Raw genomic sequence first — 27,857 nt, forward strand, 5'->3', positions numbered from 1 at the left:
TGTGCAGTCTGGAGTGTTTGTGTGTGTGTGCAGTCTGGAGTGTTTGTGTGTGTGCAGTCTGGAGTGTTTGTGTGTGTGTGCAGTCTGGAGTGTTTGTGTGTGTGTGCAGTCTGGAGTGTTTGTGTGTGTGTGCAGTCTGGAGTGTTTGTGTGTGTATGCAGTCTCAGGACAATCATCAATGAAGTCAATTAAGACACTTTCAGTTGAGTTAATTGAGTGTTAAAAGGTGTTCACATCTTTTCAAATTAAATAGCATGACAGATTGTCTTACGCATCCTCAGCTGAAAGCGTACTCCAGCCAGAGCCAGGACATATCAACCATGACCCCACAACCCACAGAGTGGACAGAGGCTCTCTACTGTAACTGCAGTTACTACAGACAGAAATATAGTGTTCCCCTTCTTCAGAGGTGGCTGTGGTTTTCTTTTTCTCCAGGTGTTGAAATAACCTGACCATCATAACTGGATGAATGATTCTGTGTTTCAGGGTCATAGACATAGTGATTCACACCGCCGCAACCTTCAACAACTATTATGTGAGACATGGCATGTCCATTCACAAATACTGAGAGAATGACTGGTTAATTGACCAGTAACATTCATGACAAATTAGACAATTGGATTAATTAGAAAAATACACAAACCTTAATTTGCAGAGTTAAATGTGACTGTGTGTGAGCACTCTACAGAATGAAATAATCTGGAGGGGACTTAATTATTAGATTTATGGCTAACAGCAAGGTACAAAACATTAAAACTACTCTTACAAAAAGTAAAATAATAATGAGTAACAAAATTAACAAATGGACAGTCTGGGTTATCTGCATTACAGACTTAACTAGCGTGTACAGTGTTTGCATTTTTACAGGAATACTGAGAAGGAAGTATTTGTTGCCTTGGTTACGACATCCAAACCTTGAGATGAGGATCAAAATCAAAAAGTTGCCATAAAGGGCAGTTAGTGTCTAGTGGAATCTTTGTTCCAGTTGCTTCATAAAAGTTAATCTAAAAAAAAATCAAGTAACACTTGTGTTTCGCTGCCTTCCACCATAACTCAGTTAACTTGAGCAGTCCCTGCAGTCCTTTTGGAAAATGGTTGCTTGTTCATTTAAATTTGCGAGGCCTTTCTTGACATTCTGAGTCATAGGGTCCTTTCTGGATGGTGGCACACAAAATATGTATCAATTTCCAATCCTTCACATTACTAGTAGAAAAGGAACTCAAAACAGAGACCAAGAACCATTCTAGTATAAAGGTCGCTGGTGCTGGAAATCTTAGACATCAGGAGTCATAACTGTGCATTTGTCGGTGCCATCACTGCAATCCTGTTGCATGGAAAAATGCATTAGCATGGACCCAAAACCCCAATCATGACTGGAAACACAGTTTCAATATCCCATCACATGGGCTGCCAGGTTTTGTCCATGGACTGGATGTGTTCCTTGGCTTTCATCCTCAGCACTGTGATGCTGGAGCTCCTCTGGTCCACGTCCTCCATCAGATACTTGTCGGTGAAGGGACCGGAACACTGGTACGGAGGAGGTGCCATGGACTGCATCCCTTGGCCCATGGGTGGAGGGCTGTTGAGGAAGCTGTGGCTGGGGTAGCCTCCCTGCGGGCCCTGGCCTGGGCCCATGAAGCCTGGGATGCTGTGAACTGGGGTGGCGATGGACAGAGGGGAGGTCAGCCAAGGGTCCAGGGGGAGGGAGTTGCTCATGGGCCCCATGTTGCTGTGCATTGGCGGCCGGTTGAAGGAGAGCATGGGTGAGTCGTGCAACTTCATGGTACTGGCGTCAATCTTCTCCTGGCGCCTCCATTTGGCTCTGCGGTTCTGAAACCACACCTAGAAGAAGGTAGAGGGTTTGGATTTATAGGGTTGAGTATTTACAGCACAGAGCATTTCAACTGATGCCAAATGGGGTTAGTTTAGTGCTAATATTAGCATTATCAAGCTACCTATTTTGGTGGCTTGGTATCAAATTGGTTTTCCTGAACTCTCGGTTGGAATCAGGAGGGAGTAAGCAGGAAATCCCGAATACTCCAACCAGGATTTTCTGGAATAAGGGAATTTATTGAAAGTTCCTGGAGTTTTGCAACCCTATGAGATCTTCAATTGCCTTGACCTACACTTGGCCCTCCACCCTGCTGTATGTAACACCTTGCACATTTTATTGAATGTCCCTACAGCAGGGTTTCCCAATTTTCTTTGAATTTTCATCGTCGGACATAAAAGACTGTAAAAACACCAGGAAATCAGCTCCAAGTGATTTTTATTTAGGAAATATGTTCCCAAGTATTCCCACGCATGATAGAGAGACATGTGATTGTATACAAATGTAAGCAAGGTTTGAAATTATTATGTTTTAGTCAAATATTATATCTGTTTGGGCTTCTTGTGGTCAATTTGCAGTCTGCAAATTATGTTTAATTATGTTCCGGCCCCCCGACCATCCGCTCAACAAAAAATCGGCCCGTGGCTGAATATACTTGAAGATTCCTGCCCTAGAGAACCTGGGACCCGATCCATTGTCAGCAAGGCTTGGACAGTGACACTTGAACGTTTGGCACCTATTGGAGCCTCTGAGCACCTATGGGCATGCTAATCTTCTGATGTGGAACATCTTAGAGGCCTTAGGTATAATGTCCTATCATTCCTCAGCAGCAGAAGTCCATAATGTCAATGTTTTGTACAGTATCTGTCCCTTTTCAAATAAACCATCTAAATAAATAATCATAAACAAATTAAGAGATGGTATTTATATAATTGTTGATTTGGGAAAAGAATCAATTTGCCCATTATAGTGAGTTCTAATGATTTGCCCCAGGGCCTGCGTGCACAACAGCTATAGTTGTATTTACAGCATGGAGTATTTAACCTGTACAGGCCAATCTTAAATCATTTCAACCTGCTTTAATACTTTGCCCTTAGACTCTGCTAAGACAAGCTTCTAATGTCTATCCTCAGAAAACCAGAGATCTGTGCCAGTGGGGACACGACATGGCTTGCTTTGTCACTTGTATTCATAGTACAATGCCTGCTGTGAGTGACCTCGAAGCTCCTGAGGATCTAGAAATCTGCCCGAAAGTTAATAAGTAATCACTCATGATTATTATCTAAAGACTGAAAAAAGGTACTTCTGACCCAGTGAGGTTTTTCATTAGAAAACATTAGCAATTTGTTCACTGTATTCAGCTCGAATCAACTTACCGAGGGGAAGAATTCACATTGGACCAAGGTTGTACCTGATCAGATTTGTACAAATGTGAGCTCACTGCTAACTGCTGTTGTCACAATGATTTGCCAGAAAATCAGAGGAGTTGACCAGAGCACAGCACAGTACCAGTAACAATGGTGGTGGACAAACCTACCTGAACTCTGACTTCAGGGAGGTTAACCTTCATAGCCAGCTCCTCACGGCTGTACACATCAGGGTAGTGGGACTTCTCAAAGGCACACTCCAGCTCGTGCAGCTGGTAGGTGGTAAAGGTGGTGCGGTTGCGTCGGTGCTTCTTCTTGGGCCGCTCTTCCTCGCAGGGCTCCGGACTCTTCCCACTGTCGCTCTCCACACTCTTCCTCAGCTCACTCATGTCGCCATCACACTTATCTGAGTACAGTACTGAATCTGTAGAGCCCATAGGGAGAAAGAAGAGATTCACATTTGCTTAATCCATTAACAAAGTTACTTTGACTCCTTTTGATTTACCCAAACAAGCTTGTTTGACTTTCACTGTAAATGTAAGTTGTTCTTTTTTTAAGCTTTACACAGTTAAGTATCGTTAGCTTGTTAGCCAACTGTTGGCTTTAGGCTCTCCTATCATCAGCCATATGTTATGTCTAATCAACATGTCTGTCTTGGCTAGACAGAGATTTTTCACAATTTCTGTAATCACATGTGAGTGAATGGCCAATGGGAATGACCAATCAATGAAAGAGATGGTGAAGAAAGGTCTAGCTGTTGAAGAGTTATAAGGGTTGGACAAAAGCTGAAAACATGGGATATTCAAATGAGCTCCACAACCCATTAATAATTTGACCAGTGTATGTTCTGACAACTTTCCAGTAGAGCACACATTTATTTGACACCTGCAACAATAGGCTACTGTAGGTCAACGAAGCTGAAGTTGACAAAAGGAGGTTGACCAATGTACTTCAACGTGACACTTAAAATTAGCCCTTAGCAAGTTGATGGAGATTCAAATTGTTTGTGGTAGACCTATAGGCTGGCATCTAGGTTAGCAGTAGCACAGTACAGAAAACCAGTGGAGAAGATGAAGAGGCAATCCCAGGTTCCTGTAAATCTAAAGAAACGGATATCATCAGATATGGATATGTTGTAGTTTTTAACGAGACATGTCAGATTACTGTATGTTGCAGGTGTCAAAGCAGTGTGTCTTACTCTATGCATGCAAAGACATGTTGATTGTCCTTCTGCCTTGTAACAAAGCATACATGAACAGCATACAAATGTAGGATCTTAATTTGAGCCAGTTTGTTGCAGCAGGAAAGTAATCCTGCAGCAACAGGAAATGTGAATTATTATGTGGATTATAATTAATGGACATTTTTGTAGGGGTTGATACATTTTTCGTAAGGGAAAATCAAGTCTGAAATTTCTAAGTGGAAATTACAAACTTCAGAATTATTTTTAAACCTCAAACACACTACAAGTTCGAAATTTCCTGCATTGCAGGAAGGTTCTCCTGCAACAGAGTGATCAAATTAAGATCCTACATCTGTACATGGCACGGACTTGCTAAGGCTTTCACTGCAGATTTCCCTCTTACTAATCTTCAGAGGGAAACAGATGCAGCCTGTTATTTCCTCTGATAGCGTCCATGTATACTTAACTCTAATCTACGTAGGACCTTCATTTGTATCAGCTTCATAATCAGGAGAATACTGTAAACAATACAAGGAAATGGGTAAAGCCGTAACATGCTGTCAATGTGTTGAATTAGTCTTTTTCAAAGGGTAATCAAATTAAATCGGGCACAAAAATGACCATCAGATCAGTTGCACCCTCTACGCATCTGCCATCATAGCAGTGATCTATGCATTAGTCCTGTACTGTATAATAAAATATCGGTATACAAATTATCTATTGGGACACTTCAAACACGTCAATTCTATAATTTGCCCCAGACATAAAAGTAAGAGTGTGTCAGTTTGGGTTAATATTGTGGGTGATTTTCATTATCAGTTCCCATTGACCACATAACTTTATAGCTACCCGTTTGGCACATGGAGGGATAGGGATTCTTTGGGAGCTTCGTTTTACAATGCTTAGCCAAAACATGATGAATAAAACTTTCTTGCACCGTCACCAAACCAAACATGGCTAGCCCCAGCCCAGTTCAAACCCATGACCCAGTAGGAACCAACTGTAAACCCACTAGTGGATTCCGACCATTATCAAACCCTGCTAAATTAATCTTCATATCAAACCAGTGCTTGATAGAATCAGGACAGAAAGCCAAGCAAAACCTTCAATTATCAGACAGGGGCAGCTAGACGTATTTTTTGGGTCTATTGATCTTTCTCTCATTAACAGCCATTGACAATGCCCATAGTGACACAATGGAGTGGTCAGGCTGGGTTCAGTGACCAGCTCCCTGCCTGTCAGACTGATGGAACCACCCGTCTAAAGACCTTGACATGTTAACAGTCCAGCAGCAAACCTCAATGTGGAGGGGACAAAGTGATGCTATGTAGTACGAAGTGCCCATTCAGACGTGTAGTATCTGAAAGTCTATGATTTTGCTGACGTTTGCAAATGGTGTGATAGATGAACTTTACTCTGCTTTGCTGAAACATCTGGAAAGCATTACTACATAGGCTTCTTGGAATAGAGGACATTTGGAGATATGTGGAGGCCAGGGATTGGTCTATCAAAAACCACCCATCTTATGTTACATAGGATATAAATACCATGTTTTGAACAAAGGACGGGGAGAATAACATATTAGAGATTGGGTCAGTTATTCTCCGGATTTCTGCAGGAGTCTGTAAATTGATACTGTAATCTTTGATGTAATAAACCATTATAATCAAGGACAGTGTCAGCGGATTTCTTGTCTACACAGCATATCAGCATCGTTGTCTCGACACCACAGAATGGCGACGAGGATTTTTGGGACGTGTTGCGTCTCTTCAGCGTTCCATTCATGAGCTACGAAGTGACTCCCGCTCAAGAGGCCGGCAGATAAGGTGAGCTTTCTCACAAACTTTGGGCGCTGGTCGGTTCGTGTGCTGTGTGTGTGCGTTGAGGAGATGTACCATTTTAGGACTTGCGTGTGCGCTTTGCTGTTATTACAAGTTAGTTATGTGTTAAGGACATGTAAATTAGTACTGAATACCAAGTGCTCAGTTGGTAGAGCATGGTGCTTGCAACGCCAGGGTTGTGGGTTCGATTCCCACGGGGACCAGTACGAAAGAGTACGAAAATATATGCACTCACTACTGTAAGTCGCTCTGAATAAGGGCTTCTGCTAAATGACTAAAATGTAAATGTAATGTAAATTAAACATTAATGATAATATTTTAGTCAATTGGTACAACCATATTATAAGACACTTACAAATACTTTGTAATTTCATGAATCATGACAAATGCTGATTTGTGCTGCATGTTTCACCAAACCTTTTTTTTTGACCCCATAGAACCAGGATGTAAAAACTGCCAGAGATTAAAAGACAGCCCACATTGCATGCGGAGATGAAATGTTAATAACATGAAACTGCACTACTGTTCAATTTCATCTGTGTCCAAGAGAAGATTAGGGGAATTCCACAAGGGAATGGGATTTGGGATGAAACACCCTCACCATCTTGTTTTGTGATTTATCTCTCAAAATAAGCATGATTTCACCATTTTACAAGGTACGGCAACATGTCATTTACAGTACCCCTATAGAGATACAATATAATGTTCAATTTAATTCTGTGAGCACACCTCTGATGAGAAACTACCCAGACCGTCTGCAAGGCTACAACTAATGCAGCCATTGAGGTCATCGTTGCCTCAACACATTGATGCAATGGAAATAATAAAATCTTAATGACTTAAGTAAATATGCAAATCATTACATCACTAAAAGACAAAGGGAAGTGTGCAAGTTCACGCGTCCTCCTACACACTCTGTGGTCCACTAAATTAAAGGTTAGTATTAAAGGTTCGGTTTTGGTTTTTCCATTTATATTTCCAGGTTGGACGTCAGCACGTTGGATCACCAATTGGTGTCACCTCGTCAGTCAGTATGTGATACACCTGTGCTGGCTTGTCATCTCATTAGTCAGAAGATGGGGGCACAGGTGATATTTAAGAGCGGCTGGCGCTCCAGTTGGCTTGAGAGATGTGGAGGGTTAACATCTTTAGTTGGCTCTCCCTATTTGATTTAAAAAAAAAAAACTATCCTTTATCTGATCTTCCCTGTTTTCATTTTGCTCAACTTTTTGGATTGCTTCCCATCTATAAGTTTGGTGGCCGCTCATGGCGGGTGTCTTTTAGGTCCTAGTTGTTGATAATCAACTTTCAGTGGACACCCCCATGAGTGTCTTTCAGAACCCCTCCTAGAACCCCACCTGTTTTGTTTTGGTTGTTTTTAGTGACACTTTGTTAGTTCCCCATCTGATTGCGCGGAGAACGTAACCGCTACACTCAAATTAGTATATGCTACGTTTAATATGGTTACATAAAACAGGCAAAACCAAAGTAGATTAACTAGCAACCCCAAAGGGGTCGAATCTCATCTGACAACTTTGTTTTAACTAATTAGCAACTTTGCAACTACTTGCTACTTTTGAGGTACTTTGCAACTACTTCGGCTCTCTTCCCCTAACCGTAATCCCAGTACTGCCATCTCTCACGTATTTGACCCTTTTCCCACGCTCACATGCCACACCTCTTATTTCTCACGCATTGAAAAAAGTACTGCTTTTATTTTCTAATTAATCATTCAGTGCGTTATTCTACATTTACGTCATTTAGCAGACGCTCTTATCCAGAGCGATTTACAAATTGGTGCATTCACCTTATAGCCAGTGGGGTAACCACTTTACAATATGTATATATTTTTGTTTTTGGGGGGGGGTTAGAATGATTACTTTATCCTATCCCAGGTATTCCTTAAAGAGGTGGGGTTTCAAGTGTCTCCGGAAGGTGGTGAGTGACTCCGCTGTCCTGGCGTCGTGAGGGAGCTTGTTCCACCATTGGGGTGCCAGAGCAGCGAACAGTTTTGACTGGGCTGAGCGGGAACTGTGCTTCCGTAGAGGTAGGAGGGCTAGCAGGCCAGAGGTGGATGAACGCAATGCCCTCGTTTGGGTGTAGGGTACATCACGAGCATTGTAACCGCGGCAGCTTCTCCCAAGATATCCATAATTTTCCTGCCACCGCACTGTGAACTGCGGCAGACTGAAGCGTGTGATTGGTTTAGTGGTCCGAGACGAAGGCAATTTGATGAGCGTTTGCAAAGAAACGCCCCTCACGATTAGAGTGGAGTAGGCAGCAACTGTAGACTGGACAGGCACGTTCGTTCTCTAGGCCTACTGAACAAAGTTTATGAACTCAATTTTCAAAAGAGCAGCAAGGCAACTTGTAGCGTGGTTTTTACATAATTGTCAACAACATTATTTGCTGTCACTCCTGTCCCTGTAGCAGAATGCTTCCTTTTGACAGTATGTGATACTAGTGATTTAATCCACCACTTACATGAGCCCAGATCCATAGGCTATATTATTCACCTCGTTTGGTCGGTCATTGGCAATTTAGCACTAGGTTCATTAGGCTGTAATATCGAAAAGGCAGCATTCAGCAGGAATTTTGTCAGGGTGACCTGATTTGTCTAACTATGAACATGACTTTACCCAAACAGATTGCGAACCCAAATGTGTAACTGATTCTCGTGGGCAGACAATACATTGAAAGATAATTTGGGTTGGATGTAGGGGCAGATTTAGACTATGCCATCTTGTCTTCAGGAGATTTTATATTTTTAATTAATCACAATAGCTGATGTAAGTCATTAGAACAATTCCCATCCCCTATAATGGGCTAAAATATATACTAATTAGTGTGCAAGAACACTACTGTTATTCCCCATACTGGTATTATTTTATTTGTCTTTGAAAATTCAAAAGATCTATTTAGAAATTGCAATGATGGCTATGCATTCTTGTAAGCATTCATGGACAGTGTTGAATATAGGCTACATAAAATGAGAAAAGGCTATATTGAAATGCCCCTTTATGCCTCAAATATCCTGTTTTGTCATTTTAGTATTGTGCACAAGCTGCTAGGCAGAAATGGTAGGCAGAAATGCAAAAGATCTTGCCTATGTAAAGTAAGATGATGGCAAGGTTTTACAAATCAGCCTCAACCACCTGAAGATTGATATTCATTAGATTTGTCTTGAATGTGGGGTAATTTGTATAAATCAGATATCACATGAACATATTCAAACCCACATGATTTGGGAAACATAAATCCGGGGTGGCCTACCCTATGGGAGAGCTACCTCTAGGCAGGATTTTCTACCATCCTATTTTAAAGGGATAGTGGACAAGGAGAGACTGCAATCCATCCTATGGTTAGCCACTGTCACCAACTGTTAATATTATAATTTTCTAACCAAAAACCAATGTAAATCAATGTCCCCCAATTAGCATACTCTAAATCTCATGCCCAAATAATCTCAAAGTATCTTCAAACCAAGTGGCCCCCCAGACTAGGGGATGGAGCCACTGACATTCACGATAGGAAATCTCACTCCAAGCTACAGTTGAAGTCGGAAGTTTACATACACCTTAGCCAAATACATTTAAACTCAGTTTTTCACAATTCCTGACATTTAATCCTAGTAAAAATTCCCTGTCTTAGGTCAGTTATGATCACCACTTTATTTTAAGAATGTGAAATGTCAGAATAATAGTACAGTCGTGGTCAAAAAAGTTTTGAGAATTACACAAATACTAATTTTCACAAAGTCTGCTGCCTCAGTTTTGATGATGGCAATTTGCATATACTCCAGAATGTCATGAAGAGTGATCAGATGAATTGTAATGAATTGCAAAGTCCCTCTTTGCAATGAAAATGAACTTAATCCCCCCAAAAACATTTCCACTGCATTTCAGCCCTGCCACAAAAGGACCAGCTGCCATCATGTCAGTGATTCCTTCGTTAACACAGGTGAGAGTGTTGACGAGGACAAGGCTGGAGATCACTCTGTCATGCTGATTGAGTTAGAATAACAGACTGAAAGCTTTAAAAGGAGGGTGGTGCTTGAAATCATTGTTCTTCCTCTGTTAACCATGATTACCTGCAAGGAAACACGTGCCGTCATTACATTTTAATTTTTTTTACATTTTAGTCATTTAGCAGACGCTCTTATCCAGAGCGACTTACAGGAGCAATTAGGGTTAAGTGCCTTGCTCAAGGGCACATCAACCGATTTTTCACCTAGTCGGCTCGGGGATTAGAACCAGCGACCTTTCGGTTACTGGCACAACGCTATCATTGCTTTGCACAAAAAGGGCTTCACAGGCAAGGATATTGCTGCTAGTAAGTTTGCACCTAAATCAACCATTTATCGGATCATCAAGAACTTCAAGGAGAGAAGTTCAATTGTTGTGAAGAAGGCGTCAGGGCGCCCAAGAAAGTCCAGCAAACGCCAGGACCGTCTCCTAAAGTTGATTCAGCTGCGGGATCGGGGCACCACCAGTGCAGAGCTTGCTCAGGAATGGCAGCAGGCAGGTGTGAGTGCATCTGCACGCACAGTGAGGCGAAGACTTTTGGAGGATGGCCTGGTGTCAAGAAGGGCAGCAAAGAAGCCACTTCTGTTCAGGAAAAACATCAGGGACAGACTGATATTCTGCAAAAGGTACAGGGATTGGACTGCTGAGGACTGGGGTAAAGTCATTTTCTCTGATGAATCCCCTTTCCGATTGTTTGGGGCATCCGGAAAACACCTTGTCTGGAGAAGAAAAGGTGAGCGCTACCATCAGTCCTTTGTCATGCCAACAGTAAAGCATCCTGAGACCATTCATGTGTGGGGTTGCTTCTCAGCCAAGGGAGTGGGATCACTCACAATTTTGGGTCCATGGCCAGGAAACTCCCCAGACCTTAATCCCATTGAGAACTTGTGGTCGATCCTCAAGAGGCGGGTGGAAAAACAAAAACCCACAAATTCTGACCAACTCCAAGCATTGATTATGCAAGAATGGGCTGTCATCAGTCAGGATGTGGCCCAGAAGTTAATTGACAGCATGCCAGGGGGGATTGCAGAGGTCTTGAACAAGAAGGGTCAACACTGCAAATATTGACTCTTTGCTTAAGCTTAATGTAATTGTCAATAAAAGCCTTTGACACTTATGGATGCCTGTAATTATACTTCAGTATACCATAGTAACATCTGACAAAAATGTTTCATAACACTGAAGCAGCGAACTTTGTGAAGACCAATACTTGTGTCATTTTCAAAACTTTTCACCACGACTGTAGAGAGAATGAATTATTTCAGCTTTTATTTATTTAATCACATTCCCAGTGGGTCAGAAGTTTACATTCACTCAATTAGTATTTGGTAGCATTGCCTTTAAATTGTTTAACTTGGGTGAAACATTTCGGGTAGCCTTCCACAAGCTTCCCACAATAAGTTGGGTGCATTTTTGCCCATTCCTCCTGACAGACAGAGCTGGTGTAACTGAGTCAGGTTTGCAGGCCTCCTTGCTCGCACACGCTTTTTCAGTTCTGCCCACATATTTTCTATAGGATTGAGGTCAGGGCTTTGTGATGGCCACTCCAATACCTTGACTTTGTTGTCCTTAAGCCATTTTGCCACAACTTTGGAAGTATGCTTGGGTCATGTTCATTTGGAAGACCATTTGCGACCAAGCTTTAACTTCCTGACTGATGTCTTGAGATGTTGCTTCAATACATCCACATAATTTTCCTTCCTCATGATGCCATCTATTTTGTGAAGTGCAGCAGTCCCTCCTGCAGCAAATCACCCCCACAGCATGATGCTGCCACCCCCGTGCTTCACGGTTGGGATGGTGTTCTTCGGCTTGCAAGCCACCCCCTTTTTCCTCCAAACAAAGCGATGGTCATTATGGCCAAACAGTTCTATTTTGTTTCATTAGACCAGAGGACATTTCTCCAAAAAGTACGATCTTTGTCCCCATGTGCAGTTGCAAACCGTAGTTTGGCTTTTTTATGGCGGTTTTGGAGCAGTGGCTTCTTCCTTGCTGAGCGGCCTTTCAGGTTATGTTGATATAGGACTCGTTTTACTGTGGATATAGATACTTTTGTACCTGTTTCCTCCAGCATCTTCACAAGGTCCTTTTGTTGTTGTTCTGGGATTGATTTGCACTTTTCGCACCAAAGTACGTTAATCTCTAGGAGACAGAACGCGTCTCCTTCCTGAGAGGTATCATGGCTGCGTGGTCCCATGGGGTTTATACTTGCATACTATTGTTTGTACAGATGAACATGGTACCTTCAGGTGTTTGGAAATTGCTCCCAAGGATGAACCAGACTTGTGGAGGTCTACAATTTTTTTTCTGAGGTCTTGGCTGATTTCTTTTGATTTTCCCATGATGTCAAGCAAAGAGGCACTGAGTTTGAAGGTAGGCCTTGAAATACATCCACAGGTACACCTCCAATTGACTCAAATAATGTCAATTAGCCTATCAGAAGCATCTAATGCCATGACATCATTTTCTGGAATTTTCCAAGCTGTTTAAAGGCACAGTCAACTTAGTGTATGTAAACTTCTGACCCACTGGAATTGTGATACAATGAATTATAAGTGAAATAATCTGTCTGTAAACAATTGTTGGAAAAATTACTTGTGTCATGCACAAAGTAGATATCCTAACCGTCTTGCCAAAACTATAGTTTGTTAACAAGACATTTGCGGAGTGGTTGAAAAACGAGTTTTAATGACTCCAACCTAGTGTATGTAAACTTCCGACTTCAACTGTATCTTCAAATGTTGGCAGCCCTGTAACCCTAACCTTAACCCATTAACCTAACTCCTAACCTCAACTCTAACCTTAACCACCTCGCTTATGTTAGGTACCTAGCTAACGTTAGCCAATTGGAATTTGGAACATATCATACATTTTTCAAATTCATAACATATTGTAGGAATTGCAAATCATAACATATACGAATTGTAATTCGTAACATGTATGAAATGGATGATGGACATCCACAAATTAATACATACAATACGAAACATATCATACTAATTGGAGTATACTGAATTTACATTTACTATGTTACGTCTACCCCTGAGTCCAGGTTGGAATAATGTGAGGAATACAGTGGGGAGAAAAAGTATTTAGTCAGCCACGAATTGTGCATGTTCTCCCACTTAAAAAGATGAGAGAGGCCTGTAATTTTCATCATAGGTACACGTCAACTATGACAGACAAATTGAGATTTTATTTCTCCAGAAAATCACATTGTAGGATTTTTAATGAATTTATTAGCAAATTATGGTGGAAAATAAGTATTTGGTCACCTACAAACAAGCAAGATTTTGGCTCTCACAGACCTGTAACTTCTTCTTTAAGAGGCTCCTCTGTCCTCCACTCGTTACCTGTATTAATGGCACCTGTTTGAACTTGTTATCAGTATAAAAGACACCTGTTCACAACCTCAAACAGTCACACTCCAAACTCCACTATGGCCAAGACCAAAGAGCTGTCAAAGGACACCAGAAACAAAATTGTAGACCTGCACCAGGCTGGGAAGACTGAATCTGCAATAGGTAAGCAGCTTGGTTTGAAGAAATCAACTGTAGGAGCAATTATTAGGAAATGGAAGACATACAAGACCACTGATAATCTCCCTCGATCTGGTGCTCCACGCAAGATCTCACCCCGTGGGGTCAAAATGATCACAAGAACGGTGAGAAAAAATCCCAGAACCACACGGGGGGACCTAGTGAATGACCTGCAGAGAGCTGGGACCAAAGTAACAAAGCCTACCATCAGTAACACACTACGCCGCCAGGGACTCAAATCCTGCAGTGCCAGACGTGTCCCCCTGCTTAAGCCAGTACATGTCCAGGCCCGTCTGAAGTTTGCTAGAGTGCATTTGGATGATCCAGAAGAGGATTGGGAGAATGTCATATAGTCAGATGAAACCAAAATAGAACTTTTTGGTAAAAACTCAACTCGTCGTGTTTGGAGGACAAAGAATGCTGAGTTGCATCCAAAGAACACCATACCTACTGTGAAGCATGGGGGTGGAAACATCATGCTTTGGGGCTGTTTGTCTGCAAAGGGACCAGGACGACTGGTCCGTGTAAAGGAAAGAATGAATGGGGCCATGTATCGTGAGATTTTGAGTGAAAACCTCCTTCCATCAGCAAGGGCATTGAAGATGAAACGTGGCTGGGTCTTTCAGCATGACAATGATCCCAAACACACCGCCCGGGCAACGAAGGAGTGGCTTCGTAAGAAGCATTTCAAGGTACTGAAGTGGCCTAGCCAGTCTCCAGATCTCAACCCCATAGAAAATCTTTGGAGGGAGTTGAAAGTCTGTGTTGCCCAGCGACAGCCCCAAAACATCACTGCTCTAGAGGAGATCTGCATGGAGGAATGGGCCAAAATACCAGCAACAGTGTGTGAAAACCTTGTGAAGACTTACAGAAAACGTTTGACCTGTGTCATTGCCAACAAAGGGTATATAACAAAGTATTGAGAAACTTTTGTTATTGACCAAATATTTATTTTCCACCATAATTTGCAAATAAATTCATTAAAAGTCCTACAATGTGATTTTCTGGATTTTTTTTTCTCATTTTGTTTGTCATAGTTGACGTGTACCTATGATGAAAATTACAGGCCTCTCTCATCTTTTTAAGTGGGAGAACTTGCACAATTGGTGGCTGACTAAATACTTTTTCCCCCCACTGTATCTCTCATGCCATCTTCCCTATCCATATTGTAGGTGTAAATGTTTTAATGCATAGAACCACTGTATGTCTGTATTGTGTCTTATTATAATGCCTATGACAGATACATTTCCCCTTGGGCTGACGGTCAATAAAGTAAATTCCTTGCACTTATCCTGCATTAGTTGCTTTCTACATTCAACATGTTCCTATCAGACAGGGCTTGATAACTTATGAAGACCAGCAAATGTGTCAATGTGTTATGGCCTTATACATTCTGAGCCATGCGTAAATGCCACAGAATCAGATCTGTGATATACAATTTGCCCAGTGGAGTGTTTATCTCACTACGGGGAGACTAACCATGGTAGTTCTGATGTTCTGTGAGGTGCCCATATGGGTGTGACAGGTCCTGCTTCCCAGGGTCCCCCAGGCCATCCAAGCCCACTTTGTGGGGTCCTGGACACCCAGAGGGGGTGAGCAGGGGGTCCTGGTCTTTGCTGAAGCCCAGGATTACATCAATGCTGTGGACACGGCCGCCCATCGCCGCGCCCCCTCCTTTCACCATCTCGTGGAAGTTACTGGGCGAGAGGCAGTTGTCGTCCACCATGCTCATGTTATCCAATGATAAATGCATTCGGATGTTCGGACGCTTTCTCTATCCTTTAGCAGGGAAAAGTAGACTTTGCTCGGCTTCGTGAAGGAACAGGTCCAAGGATGAGTTTTAAAGTGATGTCCTCCACAAGTTCTCTGCACATGCAAAACACAGTCCAAGTCATCACATGATCAGAAGCCAGTCTTTGCCATTTAGTAGAGCCACATGAAAATATTCCAACACTCTCACTACCACTACTATTCTGATGATGATAATAATGTACTAATCATTTGATTAACTTAGTCTATTCAATATCAACAAAATATCAGCAACAAAATGTTTTAGAAAATCTGAGCAATAGTTAAAGGGGTATATGGTATGTATCTATCACTGGAGTTTATCTTTGTGTGTGATTGATGTGATAGTGTGGTCCTCTGTAGCTCAGCTGGTAGAGCACGGCGCTTGTAACGCCAAGGTAGTGGGTTCGATCCCCGGGACCATCCATACACAAAAAAAATAAATAAATATGCACGCATGACTGTAAGTCGCTTTGGATAAAAGCGTCTGCTAAATGGCATATTATTATTATTATTATTATTATAGACTTTACTATTATTATGGGTTCTTCTATGAAAATTGTGTCTTTCCTGTCCCACCACCAGAAAAAACACTTAAATGTCAGATAATGGCACATTGTTCTATTGTTAATAAAACATATGTAAGACAGTTATATTGCAAACAATGTTTTTTAAATATCATAGAACATGACAATTTGATGATTCATTTGTTAATTTCATGCAAAGCCTTAAGGTGTGTCACAGTTTATAGAAAGCGGAAAAGGATATTTCATTAAAATAATTGATCAAATCACATAATAAAGTTTTTATTTCCAATTTAAGAAGTGTGGTTTGAGCTACTGTGGTCACAATCTTAGATATTATATATTTTCTGCAGATTTGTCACTGGTGGTACCATCCCTGGTGTTACTGTTCCTGCTGGTTTTAACAGAATAGTTTGAAGATTTGTCACTGGTGTTACCTTCACTGGTGTTATTATAGAAATGTGTTTTGTTTAAAGTAAATTATTAATAATCAAAAACATTTCTTAATATTATCATTAACCTTCTCTGTCGTTGATTATATATGCAAATTAAATAGTCAAATTACATTCTGGAAAGCCTGAATTGTCATTAAAACATAAGTAACACCAGTGACAAAGAGGCAACACAAGCATTTTTTATTTATTTAATGTAGAAAATATCAAAATACATTAAGCTGTCAATTATGTTGATTTACATTGTTAAGGGGTTTAATTGACTATTATCTGACCATATATACAGTTGAAGTCGGAAGTTTACATACACTTAGGTTGGAGTCATTAAAACTTGTTTTTCAACCACTCCACAAATTTCTTGTCAACAAACTATTGTTTTGGCAAGTCGGTTAGGACATCTACTTTGTGCATGACACAAGTAATTTTTCCAACAATTGTTTACAGACAGATTATTTCACTTATAATTCACTGTATCACAATTCCAGTGGGTCAGAAGTTTACATACACTAAGTTGACTGTGCCTTTAAACAGCTTGGAAAATTCTAGAAAATTATGTCATGGCTTTAGATGCTTCTGATAGGCTAATTGTCATCATTTGAGTCAATTGGAGGTGTACCTGTATGTTTGTGTAGTATGTTTGTGGTCATTGTCTATTTGGAAGACCCATTTGCGACCAAGCTTTAACTTCCTGACTGATGTCTTGAGATGTTGCTTCAATATATCCACATAATTTTCCTTCGTCATGATGCCATCTATTTTGTGAAGTGCAGCAATCCCTCCTGCAGCAAAGCACCCCCACAGCATGATGCTGCCACCTCCGTGCTTCACGGTTGGGATGGTGTTCTTCGGCTTGCAAGCATCCCCCTTTTTCCTCCAAACATAACGATGGTCATTATGGCCAAACTGTTCTATTTTTGTTTCATCAGACCAGAGGACATTTCTCCAAAAAGTACGATCTTTGTCCCAATGTGCAGTTGCAAACTGTAGTCTGGCTTTTTTATGGCGGTTTTGGAGCAGTGGCTTCTTCCTTGCTGAGCGGCCTTTCAGGTTATGTCGATATAGGACTCGTTTCACTGTGGATATAGATAATTTTGTACCTGTTTCCTCCAGCATCTTCACAAGGTCCTTTACTGTTGTTCTGGGATTGATTTGCACTTTTCGCACCAAAGTACGTTCATCTCTAGGAGACAGAACGCGTCTCCTTCCTGAGCGGTATGACGGCTGCGTGGTCCCATGGTGTTTATACTTGCGTACTATTGTTTGTACAGATGAATGTGGTACCTTCAGGCATTTGGAAATTGCTCCCAAGGATGAACCAGACTTGTGGAGGTCTACAATTTTTTTTCTGAGGTCTTGGCTGATTTCTTTTGATTTTCCCATGATGTCAAGCAAAGAGGCACTGAGTTTGAAGGTAGGCCTAAAAAAGACATCCACAGGTACACCTCCAATTGACTCAAATTATGTCAATTAGCCTATCAGAAGCTTCTAATGCCATGACATAATTTTCTGGAATTTTCCAAGCTGTTTAAAGGCACAGTCAACTTAGTGTATGTAAACTTCTGACCCACTGGAATTGTGATACAGTGAAATAATCTGTCTGTAAACAATTGTTTGAAAAATTACTTGTGTCATGCACAAAGTAGATGTCCTAACCGACTTGCCAAAACTATTGTTTGTTAACAAGAAATTTGTGGAGTGGTTGAAAAACAAGTTTTAATGACTCCAACCTAAGTGTATGTAAACTTCCGACTTCAACTGTATATACAGTATCTCACAAAAGTGCGTACACCCTCAAATTTTTGTAAATATTTAAGTATATATTTTCATGTGACAACACTGAAGAAATGACACTTTGCTACAATGTAAAGTAGTGAGTGTACAGCTTGTATAACAGTGTGAATTTGCTGTCCCCTCAAAATAACACAACACACAGCCATTCATGTCTAAACCGCTGGCAACAAAAGTGAGTACACCCCTAAGTGAAAATGTCCAAATTGGGCCCAAAGTGTCAATATTTTGTGTGGCCACCTTCATTTTCCAGTACTGCCTTAACCCTCTTGGGCATGGAGTTCACCAGATCTTCACAGGTTGCCACTGGACTCCTCTTCCACTCCTCCATGACAACATCACGGAGCTGGTGGATGTTAGAGACCTTGCACTCCTCCACCTTCCATTTGAGGATGCTCCACAGATGCTCAATAGGGTTTAGGTCTGGAGACATGCTTGGCCAGTCCATCACCTTTACCCTCAGCTTCTTTAGCAAGGCAGTGGTCGTCTTGGAGGTGTGTTTGGGGTCGTTATCATGTTGGAATACTGCCCTGCGGCCCAGTCTCTGAAGGGAGGGGATCATGCTCTGCTTCAGTATGTCACATTACATGTTGGCATTCATGGTTCCCTCAATGAACTGTCGCTCCCCAATGCCGGCAGCACTCATGCAGCCCCAGACCATGACACTCCCACCACCATGCTTGACTGTAGGCAAGACACACTTGTCTTTGTACTCCTCACCTGGTTGCCGCCACACATGCTTGACACCATCTGAACCAAATAAGTTTATCTTGGTCTCATCAGACCACAGCACATGGTTCCAGTAATCCATGTCCTTAGTCTGCTTGTCTTCAGCAAACTGTTTGCGGGCTTTCTTGTGCATCATCTTTAGAAGAGGCTTCCTTCTGGGACGACAGCCATGCAGACCAATTTGATGCAGTGTGTGGCGTATGGTCTGAGCACTGACAGGCTGACCCCTTCAACCTCTGCAGCAATGTTGGCAGCACTCATACGTCTATTTCCCAAAGACAACCTCTGGATATGACGCTGAGCACGTGCACTCAACTTCTTTGGTCGACCATGGCGAGGCCTGTTCTCAGTGGAACCTGTCATGTTAAACCGCTGTATGGTCTTGGCCACCGTGCTGCAGCTCAGTTTCAGGGTCTTGGCAATCTTCTTATAGCCCATGCCATCTTTATGTAGAGCAACAATTCTTTTTTTCAGATCCTCAGAGGGTTCTTTGCCATGATGTGCCATGTTGAATTTCCAGTGACCAGTATGAGGGAGTGTGAGAGCGATGACACCAAATTTAACACACCTGCTCCCCATTCACACCTGAGACCTTGTAACACTAACGAGTCACATGACACCGGGGAGGGAAAATGGCTAATTGGGCCCAATTTGGACATTTTCACTTAGGGGTGTACTCACTTTTGTTGCCAGCGGTTTAGACATTAATGGCTGTGTGTTGAGTTATTTTGAGGGGACAGCAAATTTACACTGTTATACAAGCTGTACACTCACTACTTTACATTGTAGCAAAGTGTCATTTCTTCAGTGTTGTCACATGAAAAGATATACTCAAATATTTACAAAAATGTGAGGGGTGTACTCACTTTTGTGAGAAACTGTATGAATGTATGTATATATACAGTGGGGAGAACAAGTATTTGATACACTGCCGATTTTGCAGGTTTTCCTACTTACAAAGCATGTAGAGGTCTGTAATTTTTATCATAGGTACACTTCAACTGTGAGAGACGGAATCTAAAACAAAAATCCAGAAAATCACATTGTATGATTTTTAAGTAATTAATTTGCATTTTATTGCATGACATAAGTATTTGATCACCTACCAACCAGTAAGAATTCCGGCTCTCACAGACCTGTTAGTTTTTCTTTAAGAAGCCCTTCTGTTCTCCACTCATTACCTGTATTAACTGCACCTGTTTGAACTCGTTACCTGTATAAAAGACACCTGTCCACACACTCAATTAAACAGACTCCAACCTCTCCACAATGGCCAAGACCAGAGAGCTGTGTAAGGACATCAGGGATACAATTGTAGACCTGCACAAGGCTGGGATGGGCTACAGGACAATAGGCAAGCAGCTTGGTGAGAAGGCAACAACTGTTGGCGCAATTATTAGAAAATGGAAGAAGTTCAAGATGACGGTCAATCACCCTCGGTCTGGGGCTCCATGCAAGATCTCACCTCGTGGGGCATAAATTATCATGAGGAAGGTGAGGGACTACACGGCAGGACCTGGTCAATGACCTGAAGAGAGCTGGGACCACAGTCTCAAAGAAAACCATTAGTAACACACTATGCCGTCATGGATTAAAATCCTGCAGCGCACGCAAGGTCCCCCTGCTCAAGCCAGCGCATGTCCAGGCCCGTCTGAAGTTTGGATGATCCAGAGGAGGAATGGGAGAAGGTAATGTGGTCTGATGAGACAAAAATAGAGCTTTTTGGTCTAAACTCCACTCGCCGTGGATGAGGATGAGGATGGATGAGTACAACCCCAAGAACACCATCCCAACCGTGAAGCATGGAGGTGGAAACATCATTCTTTGGGGATGCTTTTCTGCAAAGGGGACAGGACGACTGCACCGTATTGAGGAGAGGATGGATGGGGCCATGTATTGCGAGACCTTGGCCAACAACCTCCTTCCCTCAGTAAGAGCATTGAAGATGGGTCGTGGCTGGGTCTTCCAGCATGACAACAACCTGAAACACACAGCCAGGGCAACTAAGGAGTGACTCCGTAAGAAGCATCTCAAGGTCCTGGAGTGGCCTAGCCAGTCTCCAGACCTGAACCCAATAGAAAATCTTTGGAGGGAGCTGAAAGTCTGTATTGCCCAGCGACAGCCCCGAAACCTGAAGGATCTGGAGAAGGTCTGTATGGAGGAGAGGGCCAAAATCCCTGCTGCAGTGTGTGCAAACCTGGTCAAGACCTACAGGAAACGTATTACATTTACATTTTACATTTTAGTCATTTAGCAGACGCTCTTATCCAAAGCGACTTACAGGAGCAATTAGGGTTAAGTGCCTTGCTCAAGGGCACATCGACAGATTTTTCACCTAGTCGGCTCAGGGATTAGAACCAGCGACCTTTCGGTTACTGGCACAACGCTCTTAACCACTAAGCTACCTGCCGCACGTATAATCTCTGTAATTGCAAACAAACGAGAGGCTGTGTCACGAGAGGCTGTGTCCTGGAGTGACGTTACATCCCCCTGAGATGGCTGCAAACCCAGACAGCTATGGCTCCATCTGCTGGTATGGTCGGGAACTCCAACCCTCTATGGCCAATCTTCCCACGCAGCTGAAACCAATCAGGAGCTGATGAGCTGAAGGTTTGTTGAAGGGAAGAGACACGGTCTCCAAGCTGGGCTCTCTGGAGGACAAGAGTGCTGCACGTCCACTTCCATGAGGAATATAAGGATTTGGAGATACTTACCTTTGGGAAATACTCACCTTTGGATATATGCACCTGTGGAAATACGTGTGGGACATTTGGAAGGACGTTTTGCTGGGTTGGCCACTAGCTGCAACGTGGAATACAGTAAGACTGGGGAAAAGTTATTTGAGCGAGGGAGAGTTATGATTTTGGATGTGGAAGAGACATCCCTGAACTGTTAACCCTTAAAGAGCCACCAGAGAACAGAATTGTGTTATACTTTCGTTAGTTTCCCAAGACCTTTAATAAAATCCTTGTTTTGGTTGAACCTGGTCTCCTTGCACTACTTGAGCAATCCCGCTGAAAGCTGTGTAGCCTCTCGTGACATCACAGATGGTGGAGAATACGGGCACGCTCAAGCGTTAATAGTGCATGTCAGAGGAGGATACCGAAGGTTTGATCACCCAGTTTTCCAAGTTGGCCGTAGGCTCCCCGCCGACTGAAATGGAGGACATATTGAAAGCCCTTGTTGCTGGCCAGCAAGCCCAGATGCAAGCAAACGTGGCTCTCTTGGAGGAGCAAAGAAAGCCAACCTTCTGAAGGCAGAGGAATTGCAGTTGCAGAGACAGAGGGTGGTCCAAAATACCCGCCCAATAAAGGCAAGTGACTTTATATCTAAGATGGGAGCTACCGATGACATTGAGGCATACCTGCATGCATTTGAGGCCACGGCCACTAGGGAAGCCTGGCCCAAGCAACAGTGGGTTGGTCTGTTAGCCCCCTTTCTAACCGGGGAAGCGCTGAATGCTGTCCGGGACCTGGGCCCTGACCAGGTTACTGACTATGATGCCCTGAAGTCGGAGATCCTCAGCAGATATGGACTCACAAAGTTTGGTATGGCCCAGCGCTTTCACAGTTGGACCTTCCAACCGGACCAACCTCCTCGGGCGCAGATGCATGAACTTGTCCGAATCGCAAGGAAATGGCTGGATCCGCAGAGGAATACAGCAGCGGCGGTGGTGGAGGCCGTTGTGGTGGATCGTTACCTACGCGCCCTGCCTTATGAGGCAAAACGGTTCATCAGTCAACAGGCCTTGACCACGGCGGATCTGACCGTGGAAGCTGTGGAAAAGTACCAGGCCACAGCGGAGATGCTGAATGCTTCCGAAAAGACCCCAGGAGTGCGGCCCCACCACAAATGGGAAGAACCCGTCCAAAGGACCCCAGGGTCTCGAACCCAGCCACGTCAGGACTTATCCCGGCTCCAGGGGGAGCCAGAAACCAGGCGGGTCCAAGAAGAGTACACCAGGATGGGGAACCTCGACAGTGTTACCGGTGTGGGGAGATGGGACATATCTCCTGGCAGTGTGGGAAACCAGCCGATGAACCTATGCCCACTGCGGAGTCCTCCAGCTCAGCACCCACACATCGTTTTGCCTCGCTCTTGGGAGTCGTAGATGGCGGCCCAGATCGACCCCCCACCTGCCCGGTAACTGTGAATCACCATGATGTGGAGGCCTTACTGGATTCTGGTAGCCGGGCCACCCTGGTGCGTAAGGATTTGGTGGGCCCAACGTGTCTGACCCCGGGGAAAGTCCTCCCAGTTTCCTGTGTCCATGGGGACACCAGAGAATACCCCATTACTGAACTTACAATGACCAGCACACGGGGAACCATACACACGACGGCGGGGGTGGTTGATTCCCTCCCCGTCCCTGTCCTAATTGGACGAGACTGCCCAGCCTTTTACCCACTCTGGAGAGAGTCTCAGGAGAGGATAACCCGAGTACCTCGGAAACGGAGAGGCAAGACTCATCCTGGGAAGGCTCCGGTGCAATCCTCCGAGTTACTCACTCCCGCCCGGGCTCTGATAGGGATGGCAGGTGCCCAGACCGACACAGAGACGGAGCTACAGAATCTGGACAAAGAACTGTCTGGTCTGAAGGGGACCGCTGAGAGGTATCGTTTGTTAAAGCAACAGTTAGACATGAAGACAGAAGAGTTAGATATCCTCCAGGCTAAACTCCAACAGAGCTCCTTCCCTAAGCAACAGGAGGAGCTGGAGAGGCTGCGCAGGACCATCGAGGAGTGTGAGGAGACCCTGCGCAGTAGTAAGGAGGTCCAGAAGAAGGCAGAGGAGAAGTACAAGGTGTTGGAGAACAAGATGAAGAATGCGGAGGCAGAGAGAGAGAAGGAACTGAAAGCTGCTCAACAGAAGCTAAACTCTGCTAAAACCAAGGCTGATGCGTTCAGTAAGAAACTCAAGGAGAGACAACAGGAGGCTGAGTCCCTGGTCCTAGAGTTGGAGGAGTTGAAGAGAGAGCAGTCTGGCAAGCACCACGGCAATGCGGACGCCCTCTCCCGGCGTGATGCCTTCTTCGCTGCCTTTACCCCGACGAGGACGTCGGTCCCGAGGAGGGGGATGTGTGATGTCACGAGAGGCTGTGTCCTGGAGGGACGTTACATCCCCCTGAGATGGCTGCAAACCCAGACAGCTATGGCTCCATCTGCTGGTATGGTCGGGAACTCCAACCCTCTATGGCCAATCTTCCCACGCAGCTGAAACCAATCAGGAGCTGATGAGCTGAAGGTTTGTTGAAGGGAAGAGACACGGTCTCCAAGCTGGGCTCTCTGGAGGACAAGAGTGCTGCATGTCCACTTCCATGAGGAATATAAGGATTTGGAGATACTTACCTTTGGGAAATACTCACCTTTGGATATATGCACCTGTGGAAATACGTGTGGGACATTTGGAAGGACGTTTTTGCTGGGTTGGCCACTAGCTGCAACGTGGAATACAGTAAGACTGGGGAAAAGTTATTTGAGCGAGGGAGAGTTATGATTTTGGATGTGGAAGAGACATCCCTGAACTGTTAACCCTTAAAGAGCCACCAGAGAACAGAATTGTGTTATACTTTCGTTAGTTTCCCAAGACCTTTAATAAAATCCTTGTTTTGGTTGAACCTGGTCTCCTTGCACTACTTGAGCAATCCCGCTGAAAGCTGTGTAGCCTCTCGTGACATCACAATAGGTACACGTCAACTATGACAGACAAAATGAGAATTTTTTTTCCAGAAAATCACATTGTAGGATTTTTTATGAATTTATTTGCAAATTATGGTGGAAAATAAGTATTTGGTCAATAACAAAAGTTTCTCAATACTTTGTTATATACCCTTTGTTGGCAATGACACAGGTCAAACGTTTTCTGTAAGTCTTCACAAGGTTTTCACACACTGTTGCTGGTATTTTGGCCCATTCCTCCATGCAGATCTCCTCTAGAGCAGTGATGTTTTGGGGCTGTCGCTGGGCAACACGGACTATCAACACGGACTATCAAGATTTTCTATGGGGTTGAGATCTGGAGACTGGCTAGGCCACTGCAGGACCTTGAAATGCTTCTTACGAAGCCACTCCTTCGTTGCCCGGGCGGTGTGCTTGGGATCATTGTCATGCTGAAAGACCCAGCCACGTTGAGTTTTTACCAAAAAGTTCTATTTTGGTTTCATCTGACCATATGACATTCTCCCAATCCTCTTCTGGATCATCCAAATGCACTCTAGCAAACTTCAGACGGGCCTGGACATGTACTGGCTTAAGCAGGGGGACACGTCTGGCACTGCAGGATTTGAGTCCCTGGCGGCGTAGTGTGTTACTGATGGTAGGCTTTGTTACTTTGGTCCCAGCTCTCTGCAGGTCATTCACTAGGTCCCCCCGTGTGGTTCTGGGATTTTTGTGATCATTTTGACCCCACGGGGTGAGATCTTGCGTGGAGCCCCAGATCGAGGGAGATTATCAGTGGTCTTGTATGTCTTCCATTTCCTAATAATTGCTCCCACAGTTGATTTCTTCAAACCAAGCTGCTTACCTATTGCAGATTCAGTCTTCCCAGCCTGGTGCAGGTCTACAATTTTGTTTCTGGTGTCCTTTGACAGCTCTTTGGTCTTGGCCATAGTGGAGTTTGGAGTGTGACTGTTTGAGGTTGTGGACAGGTGTCTTTTATACTGATAACAAGTTCAAACAGGTGCCATTAATACAGGTAACGAGTGGAGGACAGAGGAGCTTCTTAAAGAAGAAGTTACAGGTCTGTGAGAGCCAGAAATCTTGCTTGTTTGTAGGTGACCAAATACTTATTTTCCACCATAATTTGCAAATAAATTCATAAAAAATCCTACAATGTGATTTTCTGGATTTTTTTTCCTCAATTTGTCTGTCATAGTTGACGTGTACCTATGATGAAAATTACAGGCCTCTCTCATCTTTTTAAGTGGGAGAACATGCACAATTGGTGGCTGACTAAATACTTTTTTTCCCCACTGTATATATATATTACACTACCGTTCAAAAATTTGGGGTCACTTAGAAATGTTGACGTTGAGACTGGTGTTTTGCGGGTACTATTTAATGAAGCTGCCAGTTGAGGACCTGTGAGGCGTCTGTTTCTCAAACTAGACACTCTAATGTATTTCTCCTCTTGCTCAGTTGTTTACCAGGGCCTCCCACTCCTCTTTCTATTCTGGTTAGAGCCAGTTTGCGCTGTTCTGTGAAGGGAGTAGAACACAGCGTTGTACGAGATCTTCAGTTTCTTGGCAATTTCTCGCATGGAATAGCCTTCATTTCTCAGAACAAGAATAGACTGACGAGTTTCAGAAGTTCTTTGTTTCTGGCCATTTTGAGCCTGTAATCGAACCCACAATTGCTGATGCTCCAGATACTCAATTAGTCTCAAGAAGGCCAGTTTTATTGCTTCTTTAATCAGCACAACAGTTTTCAGCTGTGCTAACATAATTGCAAAAGTTTTCTAATGATCAATTAGCTTTTAAAATGATAAACTTGGATTAGCAAACACAACGTGCCATTGGAACACAGGACTGATGGTTGCTGATAATGGGCCTCTGTACGCCTACATAGATATTCCATTAAAAATCTGCCGTTTCCAGCTACAATAGCCATTTACAACATTAACAATGTCTACACTATATTTCTGATCAATTGTATGTTATTGTAATGTACAAAAAAATTGCTTTTCTTTCGAAAACAAGGACATTTGTTGACCCCAAACTTTTGAATGGTAGTGTATATTTTTCCATTGGCTGGTCAAAAGGACACCATTTTCGTGAAACCCCCCTTATACAGTATTAACACGTCAAATCTAGTCTATACCAGTTGCTCTCTGAAATATCTTATTTAGGCCTACATATATTTAGCAAGTTTATAATGAGATGACAGGTCCACACCCTGAAGTTTAGGACAAAAGTTAAATTTGATGGAGAAAAAAAACGTATTGGGCAAAATATGAGTATAACGAACCATATATACTTTTTTAAATTGTCATAAATAGTTTCGTACAGTAGAAGTAAGAGACTCTTTACTGATTTAAATATACAAAAACGTAAATGGCCCAAATGCGAAATGAACCAAATTGAATTAGGCCCTACATTTTACAAATGTGAATGACATTCAAGAGCACGTTTAGAGTTTATTTAAGCACTAGTATCATTATTGTAGTAAAATATATAAATTAGCCTACAACGCAAAGTTCTTAAAATCCACAATCTTTGTCTGTATATTTCACTGATACTGTAAAACAATTCTATACTCTGTGGAAAAGAAGCGTCATTTCCAATGCTAACAGCATTCTCACTTTCAGTGTCCACCTCCTAAGATTTAAATGTCATATAGAGACATTATGTTAGGCGAATATTATTTAAAATGTTAATCTTTATTTTATAGTAGGTTAAATGTCACAACAAATGAAAGAGTAATATCGGTTTGAACCTACCTCTGAAGAAATGACGTGCGCTCAGCAAGGACTGTCAAAATTCCACCTGTTTCCTCCAACACTGCACTTCAACTACTGAGGCAGCTCACACCCTTGTCCTTTACACTTCACACCAAAGCCACACAAGTCTCACCCTCTGTCTATTCTAGGCTACCTTGCATCTTCTCTATAGCCTCTCTTCACAATCCATGTGTATAATATGCTGACACAAAAAGTGTGTGCATAAAACAAGCTTGACAACTAATGTGGTTTTGTTGCAGGCTATACACCTAGTCTTTCCAAAGCTCAGAGAGTAGTTCTGGTGGTGCTGGTGAATGGAAATAAAACGAGGGGATTAAAGAGGTTTATTAATTG

General features: G+C 43.0%; 1 protein-coding gene across 1 annotated transcript; it reads right to left on the reverse strand.

Moving 5' to 3' along the window:
* Positions 1–88: 88 nt before the first annotated feature.
* Positions 89–27,799, reverse strand: LOC121577314 (retinal homeobox protein Rx1-like). The gene is made up of 4 exons (XM_041891078.1): positions 27,504–27,799; positions 15,266–15,652; positions 3,369–3,622; positions 89–1,842 (listed from the first exon to the last, which is right to left on the reverse strand). Exons 2-4 carry the CDS (start codon positions 15,537–15,539, stop codon positions 1,399–1,401), a joined length of 972 nt encoding a protein of 323 aa, XP_041747012.1. The 5' UTR covers positions 15,540–15,652; positions 27,504–27,799; the 3' UTR covers positions 89–1,398.
* Positions 27,800–27,857: the final 58 nt, after the last annotated feature.

Source organism: Coregonus clupeaformis, chromosome 11 (assembly GCF_020615455.1).
Source record: "Coregonus clupeaformis isolate EN_2021a chromosome 11, ASM2061545v1, whole genome shotgun sequence".
NCBI classification, from domain to species: Eukaryota; Metazoa; Chordata; class Actinopteri; order Salmoniformes; family Salmonidae; genus Coregonus; species Coregonus clupeaformis.

Coding starts and splice junctions, on each gene's coding strand:
- LOC121577314 (XM_041891078.1), bottom strand. CDS start 15,539: ATGCATTTATCATTGGATAACATGAGCATGGTGGACGACAACTGCCTC. Junction 3,623..15,265: donor AGAACATCAGAACTACCATG/GTTAGTCTCCCC, acceptor TGGGCTCTACAG/ATTCAGTACTGTACTCAGAT. Junction 1,843..3,368: donor TCCCTGAAGTCAGAGTTCAG/GTAGGTTTGTCC, acceptor ACCTTCTTCTAG/GTGTGGTTTCAGAACCGCAG.